At 47.5% G+C, this 14,984-nt stretch overlaps 7 protein-coding genes across 7 annotated transcripts; 4 read left to right on the forward strand and 3 right to left on the reverse strand.

The window, feature by feature from the left end:
* The first annotated feature begins 778 nt into the window (after window positions 1-778).
* Window positions 779-2,752, forward strand: C8Q69DRAFT_466865 (hypothetical protein). The gene is made up of 4 exons (XM_028630585.1): window positions 779-1,302; window positions 1,363-1,391; window positions 1,455-2,181; window positions 2,273-2,752. Exons 1-4 carry the CDS (start codon window positions 940-942, stop codon window positions 2,522-2,524), a joined length of 1,371 nt encoding a protein of 456 aa, XP_028485289.1. The 5' UTR covers window positions 779-939; the 3' UTR covers window positions 2,525-2,752.
* A 762-nt stretch (window positions 2,753-3,514) lies between these two features.
* Window positions 3,515-5,050, reverse strand: C8Q69DRAFT_498444 (hypothetical protein; the record flags this gene model as incomplete). Its single annotated transcript, XM_028632299.1, has 6 exons — window positions 4,768-5,050; window positions 4,539-4,713; window positions 4,007-4,161; window positions 3,888-3,957; window positions 3,722-3,769; window positions 3,515-3,585 (listed from the first exon to the last, which is right to left on the reverse strand). The coding sequence occupies exons 1-6, from the start codon at window positions 4,999-5,001 to the stop codon at window positions 3,515-3,517; spliced, it is 753 nt and encodes a 250-aa protein (XP_028485290.1). The 5' UTR covers window positions 5,002-5,050.
* A 413-nt stretch (window positions 5,051-5,463) lies between these two features.
* Window positions 5,464-8,368, forward strand: C8Q69DRAFT_486619 (putative mechanosensitive ion channel; the record flags this gene model as incomplete). The annotated part of the gene is made up of 3 exons (XM_028631920.1): window positions 5,464-6,132; window positions 6,187-6,997; window positions 7,053-8,368. The coding sequence occupies 3 exons, from the start codon at window positions 5,464-5,466 to the stop codon at window positions 8,366-8,368; spliced, it is 2,796 nt and encodes a 931-aa protein (XP_028485291.1).
* Window positions 8,369-9,031: 663 nt separating this feature from the next.
* On the reverse strand, window positions 9,032-10,040 carry C8Q69DRAFT_444548 (mitochondrial genome maintenance MGM101-domain-containing protein; the record flags this gene model as incomplete). The annotated part of the gene is made up of 2 exons (XM_028629005.1): window positions 9,032-9,299; window positions 9,379-10,040. The coding sequence occupies 2 exons, from the start codon at window positions 10,038-10,040 to the stop codon at window positions 9,032-9,034; spliced, it is 930 nt and encodes a 309-aa protein (XP_028485292.1).
* A 245-nt stretch (window positions 10,041-10,285) lies between these two features.
* On the reverse strand, window positions 10,286-10,828 carry C8Q69DRAFT_506981 (hypothetical protein; the record flags this gene model as incomplete). The annotated part of the gene is made up of 4 exons (XM_028632846.1): window positions 10,286-10,354; window positions 10,546-10,610; window positions 10,663-10,694; window positions 10,764-10,828. 4 exons carry the CDS (start codon window positions 10,826-10,828, stop codon window positions 10,286-10,288), a joined length of 231 nt encoding a protein of 76 aa, XP_028485293.1.
* On the forward strand, window positions 10,764-13,561 carry C8Q69DRAFT_261883 (biotin holocarboxylase synthetase/biotin-protein ligase). Its single transcript, XM_028626701.1, has 5 exons — window positions 10,764-11,002; window positions 11,053-11,689; window positions 11,739-12,332; window positions 12,386-12,657; window positions 12,727-13,561. The coding sequence occupies exons 1-5, from the start codon at window positions 10,945-10,947 to the stop codon at window positions 13,227-13,229; spliced, it is 2,064 nt and encodes a 687-aa protein (XP_028485294.1). The 5' UTR covers window positions 10,764-10,944; the 3' UTR covers window positions 13,230-13,561.
* Window positions 13,406-14,456, forward strand: C8Q69DRAFT_466890 (hypothetical protein). The gene has a single exon (XM_028630586.1). It carries the CDS (start codon window positions 13,667-13,669, stop codon window positions 14,201-14,203), a length of 537 nt encoding a protein of 178 aa, XP_028485295.1. The 5' UTR covers window positions 13,406-13,666; the 3' UTR covers window positions 14,204-14,456.
* Window positions 14,457-14,984: the final 528 nt, after the last annotated feature.

The raw sequence follows: 14,984 nt of genomic DNA on the forward strand, positions 1-14,984 counted from the left end.
CTCGGGGTTCTTCCCGCTTTCACCGCACCCGGAAAATACCGGGCTCATTATTGAGGATGCATCTTCCGCCACTCATGTCTACACGTATACTTGCTAACGCCAGGTGACGAGTCATAGATGCATTGATGAGCCGTGCCGGGGCAGCAGTCTGAAATTTAGGATGTCTGCAGGTGGATGAGTAAATGCTATAAACAGCCGGGTGCTGGAGTAGATCCTCGGAGTAGCTAAAATAGCGGAGATGGCACCGGACGGCGAGACCTCTGGGCATAATTTGTATTCGAGGCTTCTAACATCTGGCAGATAGATAGATGCTCCGTCTGTTGACAAAATACGATAAGTCATATTGAAAGGTTTGAAAATGGATAGGTACCTAATGTTGGCAATAGGTCTAGACTCATAGAAATCATCAGCTCCGATTGTCTCCTCTGTCAATCAGATTAAAGTAGCTAATATATGGACCCGGTCGGACACGTCAGGGATCCATTTTCGGGATCTGAAGAAAGATAAGATTTGGCTAAAAAAATACTAGGATAGGTAGTTAAGGAGCACAGGATAGGTATCTACTGATGATTACGCAGTTTAATAGGTAGGTAGTTAGCATGCTGAGTTAGTTTGACGCTTGAGAGCCATCATCGCCTGTTTGGATCATATGCGCAGTAGACTTTATTAGCTGCATAACTGCTTTCCAAAGTAATCGGGATGCATGTTAAACTATCAAGCCTTTTTTATAAAGATATCGCTATACCCGATTTCTAATACATCGATCATTTTTATTTACCGATCCGGTCCGCGGCTGTCCTGCGGGGCATTGCGTTATGCATATATCGTGATCTCTATCTTAATACTAGTCTCAAGATAAAAAATTATATAACTAGTCATGATTGTATTCTCCTGTCTCGATCTTTGCTCGTAATATCTTCTTCAGTGTTAACTGCAGCCATGGCGAGGACTAAATCCCCAAAAGGAAACAACAGAATCGAATACCACCACTGGGACCATAGCTTCCGATGGACTGAATTACACAGATCATCAGAAGAACTACGCCCACTGACCGTCTCATGGGATAAACTCGCCGATGAATGCGTTGATATAATCAATGGAATGCCGTCTGGTCCCAGCGATACAAGCAAGAACCCTTGTAAACGAGACATATATGCACTATTAAGTGCCAATGTTGACAAAAATGCCAAGTTAAAAGAATTCTGGACAGAAATCAATACGGTCCCGGAATGGGTGGATTGGGAGCAAATCAAGCGAGGTCAAGATGTGTTCTATCGATATGCAATACCTATCATAATCGCAGTAAGTGCTTGTTCTGTCCAAGGCTGAGGATAATCGACGAAAGCTAATATTCTGCGGAAGCTTGCATTTCAAAGCCTACTTGGTGGGATGTATGGAACTGGCAAAGGTTCAAATATTGAATAGGAAGACGACTAACATCAACCCGAACTTAGGGGTGCGCCTCGAGTCGTGGAAACCCTTTCGCGCACAGGAGGTTTCAGTGCGAGAGTGGTTCGACGTCGACTTCTAGAAACTGTGCAGCATACTCTCGATGTCACCGGGTCAGTAAACGCAATGAAGCCTGGGGGAGAGGGCCATGTCTCATCTGTTCGAGTACGATTGCTCCACTCAGTCGTACGCCTTAGAATCTTGAACCTCGCGATACAGCAACCGGACTATTACGACAAGGAAAAATACGGTGTTCCTATCAACGACCTCGATTGCATTGCGACTATTAATATCTTCTCCAGCAACGTGGTGTGGATGGGTCTTCCACGCCAAGGTGTTTACCTCTCAAAGCAGGAAATTGAAGATTATATAGCGTTATGGAGATTGGTTGCCTACTACATGGGCACACCAACAGAAGCATGGGAGAACACAGAAAAGGCGAAAGCCATGATGGAGTCGCTGCTTGTTTCTGAAATTGATCCGTCTGAAACTGGGAAAATCTTAGCCAAGAATATCATTCTCGGTCTCGAGAATACTCCGCCACTATATGTGTCGAAAGAGCTCCTGGAAGCGATCACTCGACTACTCAATGGAAAGGACCTCTCTGACGAGCTGGATATTCCACGATCAAGTCTGTACTATCGGATAATCATATATGGATACTGCTTCGGAGTGATTATATTCTCATATATGAAACCAAAAAGTGGTTTCCTTGACAGAAAAATCATTGAAGTATGTCCTGATATATATATGCATAATATAGCATATACCCCTCACCTCTTGTAAAGGAGCATTCGCTAACGTCGAGGATACTATCGTATAGTGGTATCGAAAATACCTACGCGATATAATGATATATCGGAAGGACGGCCTCGGCGGCGAGACGCTCTTTGACTTCAAATACCTCCCAACCCTAACACGCACGACACGGCTGGGGAAGCGGAGGACCAATCTCAAATGGCACGGTATGAAAATCATGGGATTGTTCGGCCCTTTCATTACTCTAGGTTTGATCTTATTTCTGGGCATTGGATGGTACTCCATAAGTATAGCACTTTCTGCGATTAGCTCTTGATCATTGTCGCGCAATGACTGTCGGCTGTCCCGGAAAGCCTAAATAGAATTGTCCCAACCTCTTAAAAGGTGATAACTTATGTATGCTGAGTGTATATCTACGTCGATTTGCCAAAGACAAATCGTAGTCTTCAGTCTTCCGATCGACCAAGTTGCACATATTCTGTACTCCCGGAAACTAGGGACCTCTCAACATCGAGATCGTAACATAATCGAGTCGACATCAAGGCTGTAGCCAGTCTCGTTCGACATTCTGCTTTGCTCATGAGCTATGGCCGCGATTGACCCAGTAGACTGGAAACGTCACTCAGTGGGCAGGGTAGATCCTCATACCCGAACTTTGTTGGAAGTTGTTGCAACGCTTTATTTGATGTCCAGATTTCATCTACCGGACCCACCGGAAGTTGGAGTGGACCAACAATTCCAAAAGACTGTCTCTCTACGTCATGAAGAGTCCATCATAGTACCAATAATGATCAATTTGTTCTGCTGCTGTAGAGGAAGAGAGTTCTTTTCTGTGTGCGACGATTCACTCACATTTGGCAATGCATGAGAAATATTATGAAGGTTAGCAAAAGCTTACTTTTCAGAATGGGGTTACATCGAATAAATTTGTCACTGGACAGCGGTGGACTTTGCTGATGTCTAGGTATTGTTTGACTTCACAAGGGTAAGAGTTAGTCAAACCGTGATTCGTAGTCTCATTCTTGGGATGATGAATGATGCATTGACCCCGGTTTTTGCCGCCAGTAGAGCAGGCGGTGAGACCCCACGACCTGGAGAATGGGCGGTAGACTACAGTAATGTTTACTAGCATGGTGGACGACATCAGAAAAACTGGTTCAAGAATACTATTCAAGCTATGGAGTTTATTCAAGCATCGAGAAATGAAAATGGAGAACCCTCTAGCTTTGGCAGAAAGAAGAGAGGAACACTCATCGTGTCTAATATACACGATTGTGCTCGAGAAGTCTCTTCGATGTAGAAATGGCTAACTATGGCACGATTCGTTATCCTCTTTCACCACTCCAACCTCCACTCGCTCTAATTGATTAACTCCGACTAGTTAGCTAGTTAGTTGAATCGATGAGTAAGCAAAACAGAGCGAGGGAACCAGGTGATTATTATGATTATTTTCCCAGGATGTTTCAGGATTCGCACACGTATGCGTTATTGGTCGAAGGATGTATGTACATACCACGGAACAAGAGTCGATGATGGCGTCCAACTGGACGGTCCAGCCGCACTAGGTATTCTGAAGAATAGGGGAAATAAAATAATACAAGATAGCAGCCTCACAATCCGCGGAAAAGGAGAGGTGAAGGTAGAGTCCGCCAATTACCTTACCATCCTAAATGGCATACCTGAAATGACGATCTTTTTGACCAAGATCCTGTCGCTTGTTGCAGTAAGCAGATTGGCGTGATTCGCCTCCTGGTGGAGTCGTCAGAAAAGTTCATTTTAAGTTTGAGACCGCACGTACTAGGTTCGTTCTTTTCTCTCCAGTTAAGGGCTTGAAGTGTGGAGCAAGCGATGCCCTTTTTCGTGTCATCGGCGAAACATGCTGCGAACCGCTTGCCACAGCAGAATCGCGTCTACGCGATGGGCCAACTTTCTCCACTGATAGACATAGCCAACCTGTTTGCAGTAGTACATAGTGGGTGCTTTCCGAATGTCTTATGTTCCGCACATTGTGGTCTTGTACCCTACCATACTTCTACTCCGTAGAATAATATGGTCTGAATGAAGTTCGTGTATACGGAAAAGGGGTCAGAAGAAGCGAAGTCCCTGCCAAGACGGGAGGCGCAAGTAGACATCAGGGAACTCGCATGGATAAATCCACCGTGAGGCGTCATTAGCACATGTGCATCCTGTTCAGAATCCGCGCTGACGGGAGCGTATACATGTTGGTACAGTACATATACTGTAAGGGACATGATTGACATGGGCGGCAGACATCGATCTTCATGCTTCTTTCTCTTCGGGAAGACACCAGGGCCTCCCTGCCCACGGACGAGAATGAATCTGATCTGAGTTTCCGCCCTGATCGCGCGATCGATCGATAGATCTGCCTGCAGAGCTTGCCCAGCTGGTGACAACTGGATATGCCAGACCACGCAAGTGACCAATGGCCAAGTCGTGTGGGGTCTCAATAATGGGACCCTGATCCAGCAACACAGTGTTTGGTGCCTATCGGTTCTTTTTACCATCACTCGAGCTTCTAGGAGGGGATTGATCGCTTACCATACAGAACGATGCAATAATGTGAGATTCCGCTCGCAACACTGACGCGGAATATTCCCCGCAAACTCTGTCGAGCATTGAAAGGTTCGCGCGGAAGCGCGTGTGCATCAACACTACGACGGAACGGTTCTGGGGATCTGACAGACACAAAAGGCCGTTAAGACCCTGGGGCGCGCTGATAGGGATGATTCGCTTCTGGGGGATGTGGCGTTGGACCCAAGGAAGTTGAAACATAGCTACAGTAGAAGAAGGCTGCTGAACGGGAGAAATTTTGCCCTAGAGTGGATGTAACCCCTCAGGCGCTTAATGAGGACACACCGGAAAGCGTCATTCTGGAGATGTTCTTTTTAGGCACTGGAGTACCCTGATTATTATTCTTTTCTTGCATCACACTCGTTCTTTGCTCTTCTCCTTGCCCTGTTCAGGAATCCTCTCCTTTCCTACTGTCGTGCTGTGACGCACAATCCATTCTTTCTTTAGTAACACTCGGCCAAAAAAGCTCGAGACGACTTTCGTTCCGATTCCCCACGCGCGCTCGACGCACCAGCCATAGAGCCGGCCAAAGCCCGTCGTGTGCACTGGCGGACGATCTCTCTATAGCTGGGAATACCGTTTAGTTGCAACTCCACTTCGACGCCTTCTGGGCATCCCTGGGCATAATATATAACTTTACGCTCCCCAGTTGGTTCTGCACCCATGTCCGGGCTGCCGGGCCGTCTACATTACAAGCGATCATCTTCGCATAGATTCCAGCAAATACCGGAGATGGCTTCGGAAGACCGTCGCAACCCCAATGATGCGACAATTGATATTCCTCTCTCAAACATTTCCAGTCGAGGGCAGACGCGGACACAACAAGATACGAGCTATGAACCTCATTCTGACTTCTCGACCCCGTTCGAGAACAATGAGAAGGGAGACCTTTCTCATCAAGGCCCAGGTCGGCGCAGAAGGCTGGCCGACAAAGATGCGAAAAACATGGAAGATCCGCAAGATGGCTCTCTGAACCGCCTGGGGCGAATGTATACGGCCATCCTGAATTTCTCAGTCGTCACGAGATATATCATCTATGTGTCTCCTCTCGCGTTGCTGATTGCGGTCCCAATCATTGTTGGAGCCACGGATGTAGGACAGAATGCAAAGATCGGAGGGGTCAAGATTGTCTGGTTCTTCACTTGGATCGAGGTAGTCTGGCTGAGCTTGTGGACGTCCAAGCTGGTGTCGCATACCCTGCCGTATGTCTTCCAATTTCTTTGTGGCATTGTCAGTTCGGGAACGCGTAAATATGCGCTTATCTTGCGAGCTTTGGAGATCCCCATGTCACTTGTGTTTTGGTGCATCGTCTCACTGGTGACGTTCCTGCCGGTATGTTAGGGAATACTGCTAGTCGTATCCGACAGTTAAGCTAACGGGACATAGATCATGACTCTCAACCCTGATAACAAAAGGGAAAATGACACTAGCACGAAGTCATGGGAGAAGACGATCAAGAATATATTGTTCGGTTTCCTCGTCTGCAGTATAATCTTTCTGGGAGAGAAGCTCATTGTCCAGCTCATCTCCGTCAGCTATCACCGGAAGCAATTTGACCTCAGGATCAGAGCGTCGAAGCATAACATCTATCTCTTGGGAGAGCTGTATGAGGCATCGCGGAAACTCTTCCCTGAATTCTGTAAAGAATTCAGAGAAGAGGATGAAATCGTTTCTGACTCGCTCCTGGCGACCAAGAAAGGCAAACACTCCAAACATCTCAGTGCTACGGTACCTCTTCGCCTGATGCGAAATGTTGGATATACAGCAGGACGTATTGGTGATAAGATGACTGCAGCTTTCGGTAATGTCGCACAAGAAATCACTGGACAACAACTCTTCAATGTTTCTTCGTCGCATTCGATCGTGCTTAGGGCTCTAGAGCGGAAAAGGGCGTCGGAGGCTCTTGCTCGACGTATCTGGATGTCTTTCGTTGTGGAGGGCAATGACACGCTGTCCCTCGAGGATATCGTCGAAGTCCTTGGTCCTGAAAGACAAGCAGAGGCTGACGAGTGTTTCGCTATTCTGGACCGTGACGGCAACGGCGACGTGAGCCTGGAGGAGATGATTCTCACGGTTACTGAGTTAGGAAGAACCAGTAAATCGCTCGCTAAAAGTATGCATGATGTCGACCAAGCGATTCATGTCCTCGATAACCTTCTCCTAACGGTGGCATTCATCATCATGGTCCTGGTATTCAGTAAGTTTTCTGTTTTTCTGTGCTTCAGTTCGCAGTTATAGCTAATAGTCTCTAGTATCTTTTGTGACCAGTGGTTTTGGTACTGTTATCGCTGCAGGTGCCACTTCTCTGCTATCTCTTTCGTTCGTCTTTGCGACAACTTGTCAAGAGGTCCTCGGTTCCTGTATCTTCTTGTTCGTGAAACATCCGTTCGATGTTGGCGACCGTGTGACCATCAACAACGAAGACCTCATTGTCGAGCGGATCTCTCTTCTATTCACAGTTTTCCGAAGCATCGATGATCAGCGGACTACCCAATGCCCGAATATCGTCCTGAACACATTGTGGGTCGACAACCTCACACGCTCGGATGCTATGCGCGAGCGTCTCACTTTGACCGTCGACTTTGGTACCAGCTTTGCCGATGTCCAATTGCTGAAGAAGGAGATGGAGAATTTTGTGCGGGACAAGGAAAACTACCGTGATTTTCAGCCGGATGTGGACGTTGAGGTTCTCGGGATAGGCAATATGGACAAGCTTGAGCTCAGGGTCGAAATCCGTCACAAGTCCAACTGGTCCAATGAAAGCATCCGCGCCACCCGCCGTTCGAAGTTCATGTGTGCACTCGTTGTCGCTGTTCGCAAAATCCCGATCTACGGCCCTGGAGGTGGCGGGGCTGCTTTGGGCGATCCGTCAAACCCATCGTATTCAGTCAGCGTCACCGATGAGCAGGCTAAAGCATATCGCGAGAAGGCTGCCCAGGACAAGGAGGCTGGGCGTATGATTCCAAAGAGCCAGCTGAAGGACCTGAAGTCACTTACGGAGTCGCCAATACTCGAAGCAAAATCCACTGGAATTGATCTCGGCAACTCAACAAGTAGTGTTCAGCATCGAGGTGCCGCAACTCCGGCAGACGCTGATGCTGCATTTATTAGTGCCCTCACCGCTCGAGCGCCAGGTGAAGACAAAGCACGTCCAGAAGACGACAACCTCTATCGTGCTGCAAGTGGCAGCACGGCCGGTGGCCCTAATGCCGACACCAACGAAACCACTGGTCTGCTTCGCGAGGTCTCTACGGGAAGACGAAAGAAGAGCACCACCACCTCTCGACCTGGAACAGGTGCCGCCGTTGCACCCGCTATATCTGCACCCGCAGAATATGAGGAATACAGCACCTACTACGACCAAGCTGAAGAAGGACCGAGTCATCCGTATCGGCAGCAGTACATGTCCCAGCCTGGTCGTCCATACGAGTCCACGCCTGCCATTACCGAGACCGCACCAACCCCCTCTTTGCAGGTACCCTCTGCCAGAAGACCTGTTCAAGGCAGCGCTATATCCAGCCACTCGTCTCATTCGCAGAACCCGCCTTCAGAATCCGGATCAATCTGAAGCGGTTCGCTCGCATCATTTTGGAGCAGCATTTAACCAATTCTTACTAAGATTTTCTTGTCCCATATCTTCTTTTTGATCCTTTCTACCGTTGTCTTTTTTCCTCCTTGAAATGCCCTTTTCTTGAAGAATTGTCCCTTGCTGGTTCTGGGACAAGAGCGAAAAAGGAAAAGCAAGAATATTATAGACTTTTGTGTGTGATTTTTTCTTTTTGGAGATATGCTGAATATGTTATGACGAATCTTGACGTGTGGGAATAAGGGAACAAGATATCATATTTACATTAGATTTCGCCATGCTTGACATTGCAGGTCAATTCAGTGATAATGATACATAACTGTTTCTTCTTTGCGATATCGTAATATAGTACAGACTATGGACACATCAGGACCGTTAAGGTCCAAAGAAATTCTTCAGAATGGAGATTGATATCACATGATTGAGGTATCTCAAGCCACAGCAGCATAATCTAGTTAGTAGAATAGCAGAAAGGCGAGGCCAGTTAAGAGTCATCTCACGACTTATGGGCCCACAGGCTGTGTAGCGTATGAACTTCGTGACGCGGATTTGGATAAGGCGCACAGCTCCTGCTATGGATACCTCCGACCCGCATGGTGCTTGCTCATGGACATATCAGGAAAACATGGCGGACAAGAAGGTGTCTCACTTCGACTCCTTCCACGGATATGAGACACCATCATCCTTTCTGATCCAGATCTTCGACTTCCGCTTGGTAACCACATGCTCGACAAACACCTCGCGCGTATACTTCGCCTTGAACTTGCGAATCCATCGAGGATCCCACAATTCGCTAGCGATACCGAGATCCTTACAGCATCGCACTAGGGCATTGGAACGGCAGCCTTCGGTGGCAGTGGGAATTCCGTCCGGGGAGAAATAATCCTGTTCGCCGCGAGCGACAGAGACGAGACTTTTAAAAAGGCAGGACAATTAGATTCCCGTATTTATATCGCGCTGGAAAGGAAATGAATGCAAGACAACACACGTACCGTCCGTTACACACCAGAGCATACTCTCTCGTCACCGTCTTCGGAGTCACGATGCTCTCGCTCCTTGGCACGAGACCCCATCCACCCGGTCCAAAGGCACGGTTCAATATCCGTCTGTATTTGATCTCAGGCAGGTAGACAATGCCATCTGGTTTGATCTCGACTTCCTCGGGATCTGTCTCTGCGAGCAAAATATCCGCGACTTCCTTGGGGAATGGAGCTGCGCTGAGACCGTGGAATGATCGCGTCCAATCGACCTTCTCTTCTGGCTGTACCTCGAGCTCCAGTGGTCTATCCGAGAGTCCTGTTTTCTGGATATTGTCCGTCGTAGGATGGGAAGGGGTAGGCGCTGCAACTTTGGTGGCGCGCGAGTTCGATGCGGAGGTGGAAGGAGCAGAAATCGTCGATGCTGGGGCTGGGCTCGTAGGTTTTGCTGGAGCTGAAGGGGACGATCGTTGTTCCTGTCGGAATGGTGTAGAATAGCTTATTGAACGACTGTATATGTGGTTGCTACCACAGGTGGCTCTGATCGAACCCAAACCATTGCCGGAGCTTGTCGCCAAAGATCGAGAACTGAACGAGCGAGAGGTAAGGAAAAGCCTGCTAGAAGGCTTAAGCACCTCAGCGCCCCAGATGGACCTGCTGAGAGCGGCAGGCGACATATTCAAGTCTATTTGTTGAATTGGAAATAGTTTACGCGACCAAGCACCGATAAAGCTCGAGGTCCTAGTTCTCGCGCGATATGATATCACGTGATATACAGAGAGGCGTTAAGAGTGGCAGAAAATGTCATTTAATCAGCTATCTAATGTACAGGTTATTGTGGTATGAGCAGAGATAATCTATTATAGGACTTTCGCGGGCTTGCATGTTTGCGTCGCTGAAGTCTTTTGGATGCACTGTCGTGCTAGACATCTTTGGATTCTGTTCTCTGGTCATTTCCGTGACGTTTCCAGCATTCGCGGAATGCTTCCATCTGCAGGATATGAATAATTCGTTAGCAGCAGTATTTGTATTTATGTCAGTAAGATCACCTATTAAATGTTCTCAGGGCTGGTTGCCGACTACTAGCCAAGCATGTAAAGCTCCGAGGCGTCACGGATCGATACTTGCAAGGTTCGGCCTGCCTCGGGGGATATTTGTTGGGGGAGAAAATCTGAGACTCACATCTTTCTTGCAGGCTCTCCAATCTCTCTTTTCGTAGTAACAATCATTCATCTTAAGCTGTTCGGCTTTACGGTGTTAGAACAGAGAATATACTTGTCAGATTAAAGCACGACTCACCTGCGCAGCCGGTGCTGAAGATTCGCTTGTCCCTGCGATACTCGGAGCGTTAGTTTTACAACTTCAAGCTCCGCCAGCCTGTTCAGCTACCAAAAGCTTACCAGTCATCTGGCTCATCGTCGTCGTTTGACGCAACTACTGGGGTGTATCCTTCGCTCTTGGACATCGTGCAGTCGTTCTCGCCTTCTCAGCGCAAGGTCTGAAAGGGATAGAATTGCAGTTTTTCTCAACGCTCGGGATTTGGATACCTAAATACTATCCCCGCTCCCGAACGAACGAAAAATGTCCGCGATTAATGCCAACTTGGCTTCCAAGAAGCTCAACGTCCTGGTCTATTCTGGTTTGTTTTATCAAACACTCATCAGTATTAACTATCTAACGGTCATTTAGGCAATGGATCCACGGTGGAGTCCGTTCGGCATTGTCTTTACACTTTGCGGCGACTTCTAGCTTCAAATTATGCCGTCACCCCAGTCACCAGTGATATGATCATTAAGGAGCCATGGACCTCCAGCTGCGCGTTGTTCGTTATGCCTGGTGGTGCCGATCTGGGGTATTCCAGAGTACTTAATGGTGAGGGCAATAGAAGAATTTCCACCTTTGTCCAGACAGGGGGCGCCTACCTGGGATTTTGTGCCGGTGGCTATTACGGAACCAAGAGGTGCGAGTTTGAGGTTGGGGACAAGACCATGGAGGTCGTTGGTGAAAGAGAACTAGGTTTCTTCCCTGGGACTTGTCGAGGTTGTGCCTTTCCTGGTTTCGTCTATCACAGTGAAGCGGGAGCTCGCGCGGCCGAGTTGAAGGTCTCAAAAACGGCCCTAAGCACTGGCACCGTCCCTGACGTGTTCCGGTCGTATTACAACGGAGGAGGCGTATTTGTGGATGCGCCTCTGTACGCTGATAGAGGAGTTGAAGTTTTGGCTAGCTACTCCGAGGAGCTTAACGTAGATCCGGGAGAGGGAGCAGCAGCGGTAGTGTACTGCAAAGTTGGCGAGGGAGCGGCGATATTGACAGGGCCTCATCCAGAGTTCGTATGACCTACCTGAATTAATCATGTGGTAACTGACATTTGGCAGGTTTGCGGCCGTGAATCTAGACAAAAAGGCGGGCGGGCCTGAGTATGCTAAAGTAGTTGATGCTCTGGCGGAAGATGACAAGGCTCGAACAGACTTTCTGAAAGCATGCCTTGCGAAGTTAGGCCTTCAGGTCACTCAGGAGACAACAACAGTTCCATCATTATCAACTCTTCATTTGTCCGCGCTTCGTTCCGAAGATACTAGTGAGCTCTTATCGTCTCTGAGAGAGAGCATCACCCAGGAAGACGGACGGGAATATCTGAAGGATGAGAACGATACGTTCTTCATTGAAGCTCCCAATGTCTGGAAGATGGGAAAGCTGGAAGAATCGCTTCCAGAAGTCGAAAAGAAAGAGGAAGCGAAAGAAGAGCCCGCAGAGCTTGTAGAAGGCATCATCGATTACAACAAAATCGTCAAGCATGTCGTTGTTCACGACGAACTTCCGTCTTCAAAGGCCACGCCTTATTTCAACCACTACGCCTTCTTCAGCAATCTGCAGCACTACCGGTCAAAGTCTTCAGAACCTCTCTCGGAATTTGGTTCTCAGATCCTGTACGGAGAGGTCATCACAAGCACGAGCACCATACTCGAAAAGTGAGCTTATCTTCCTGTCTTAATTCTTTGTGGAAATCACTGACAAGCGAAAGGAATCCAAAACTTCTTAACCACTTGCCCACTGGTTTTACTGCTACTGCCACAGTTCAAATCGCGGGCAGGGGTCGAGGTTCAAATGTCTGGGTCTCGCCAGCCGGAGCACTCATATTCTCTACAGTGATACGTCACCCAATAGAGAAGGTTCAGTCAGCACCAATCGTTCTCATCCAGTATCTGGCAGCTATGGCTGTGGTAAAAGGAATCAAGAGCTATGATAAGGGTTATGAAGATATGCCAGTTAAGCTAAAATGGCCCAACGACATCTGTAAGCCTTTTCCTTATATTTATCTACATTCTCCGTTGCTTGTATTCTAATGATTCCTCCCTTCATCAGATGCTCTAGACCCGGAGCGTGCAGACGAAAAACGCTACACGAAGATCTGCGGTATTCTTGTCAACTCCCACTACACTTCTAAAGAGTACATTGCCGTCGTGGGTATCGGCCTGAACGCAACCAACGCGTCACCGACCACCTCGCTGAATGCTGTGGTGGATCACTTCTTGAAGAGTCGGAAAGCGGAACCTATCACTCTAGAGAAACTTCTTGCTCGCATCCTCACTGTGTTCGAAGAGCTCTACGCCCGCTTCCTGCGCGTGGGCTTCGACAAGACGTTTGAAGATATGTATTACAGTGATTGGTTGCACATGAATCAGATCGTGACGCTTGAGGAAGAAGGTGGCGCTCGAGCCCGGATCAAGGGAATTACAAGGGATTATGGATTGTTGCTCGCAGAGGAGCTTGGTTGGCAGGACCGGCCCACGGGAAGGGTGTGGCAGTTGCAGAGCGACAGTAACAGCTTTGATTTCTTCAGAGGGTTGGTCAAAAGGAAGGTCTGAGCTTCTTCCTCAATCTAAGCTTCAATATCTGGTATATAGTTACACATATATATCTTGAAGGGGATACGTGGGTACCTTAGTGTCCGAACTACAAGGACAAGCTGTAATTGTCTCTCTATCATACGTAGTTCCGCAGTGATTTCTTGACTTTGAGAGAATAATATGTCGATGGCGGTTGCCTATTTAACCGACTCCTTTTGCTTTACGGAATTCTCCGCTCATGTACCTTTCCTAAGGAAACTGGCCTTCGCTGTTGCCCGGTGTTTCTGACGTAAACTACCAGCTAATACATGGTAACAGAACTGACCGACACTAGAAAAAGGCGGGTTTTGTAGAGTTTAGGCTCCAAGATCAGATCGTTTCCAACGAGTTCAACTGGGTATTTCTGTACATTCCCTTCAAACGTCAGATTCTTGATTCCTACTTCTATCTGTAATATGTCTTCTGCCTCCGCTCACGGGCCAACTAGGACCCCGATTACCGCGGATGACAGCATCGAGAATCTCCAGTCAAATAAACTCCTCTGGTACAAGATCCACGTCTTTCTTTATGACCTGCGACATTTCCAAGAGGAAGCTTCTCAAGCACGTCTCGACAGTGTCATAGATAGCTCATATCTCTGTTCGCCGTATTTCACCTCAGAGGAGGTGACTCAACTAAAAGCGACGAAACTCCAAGATACGAAGTCTCTCGGTGCTCTTATTGAAGAAACTCTTAACGAACGGTTGGAACGTCGGGTGAAAAGACAAATCGGAAGTGGTGATTTTCGTGTCTGCGCCGCCCATGATCTTGCACCTATATTCGAGAGAGCGTTTCACATAAAGCCGAAAGACCTCGAACGTGATCGTATCCTGCTAGACTTGATAAAACAATCTGGATTGACACCAAATGAGGAAGAATTAAAATTGTGGCAGGAAGTGAATAAGAAGCGCAATAAACATGCTCGTGGAATTGGCAAAAAGAAGAAGACGTAACCGAAGGCGACCAGCCTGCGAAATGGGAAGAAGACAATTTACTTCCATGGGTTGGCCAGTATTCCACTTTGTTAAAGTATAACTTCTCATTCAATGGCTCATTCACGGCAGGGCTTCCCCCTCATTCACAAAGGTCTGGAGAATCTAAAAGTCGTCGATTCACATCTCTTATTTCATTAATCATATCCACCAGTATTCTTCATCCCCACCAAATTAGACTTATAAGACAATATTCTATAGGGTTCAGAAGGCGAATCTGAACAGCTATGGTAGTTCATTTATGAGACCACAGAAGATCCCAAGTATGCTCAGGAGAGAAAATATTTCTCTCTGAAATGCAGGCAGATAATCCCAGATTTTCCGACATTCTCGGCCTCCTAGACCTGAAAGGAAAGCCTGGAACTACCTAGCTGATTGCCAGATTGCTTGATTTGCTTGCTTGACGCTAGTTCTAGGGAGGGTTTGAACCCATATTTATCTCTTATAGCATACAAAGAATCTAGATCCTAGTGATCTAGTAGGATCTATTCTATAATTATAATATCAAGAAACCTACTACAAACGGACGATTGACAGATCACATGGACATACACTTTGTGCACCGACAGATCCTCTCATACGAACAGAGAAAGTCATCATCGATTTTGGAGGTGGTAAGCGCGAAGCTTTCTCCAAAGGCTACTTGATTGGTATGAAGACCCTTACAATCAGTCCTCATTTGATATTGTACGTTGCTAACTCGTCTGTTCCAGAAGGGTATATCGAAAGTAAGGCTTCCAAC

Source organism: Paecilomyces variotii, assembly GCF_004022145.1.
Source record: "Paecilomyces variotii strain CBS 101075 chromosome Unknown C8Q69scaffold_5, whole genome shotgun sequence".
Lineage (NCBI taxonomy): Eukaryota > Fungi > Ascomycota > Eurotiomycetes > Eurotiales > Thermoascaceae > Paecilomyces > Paecilomyces variotii.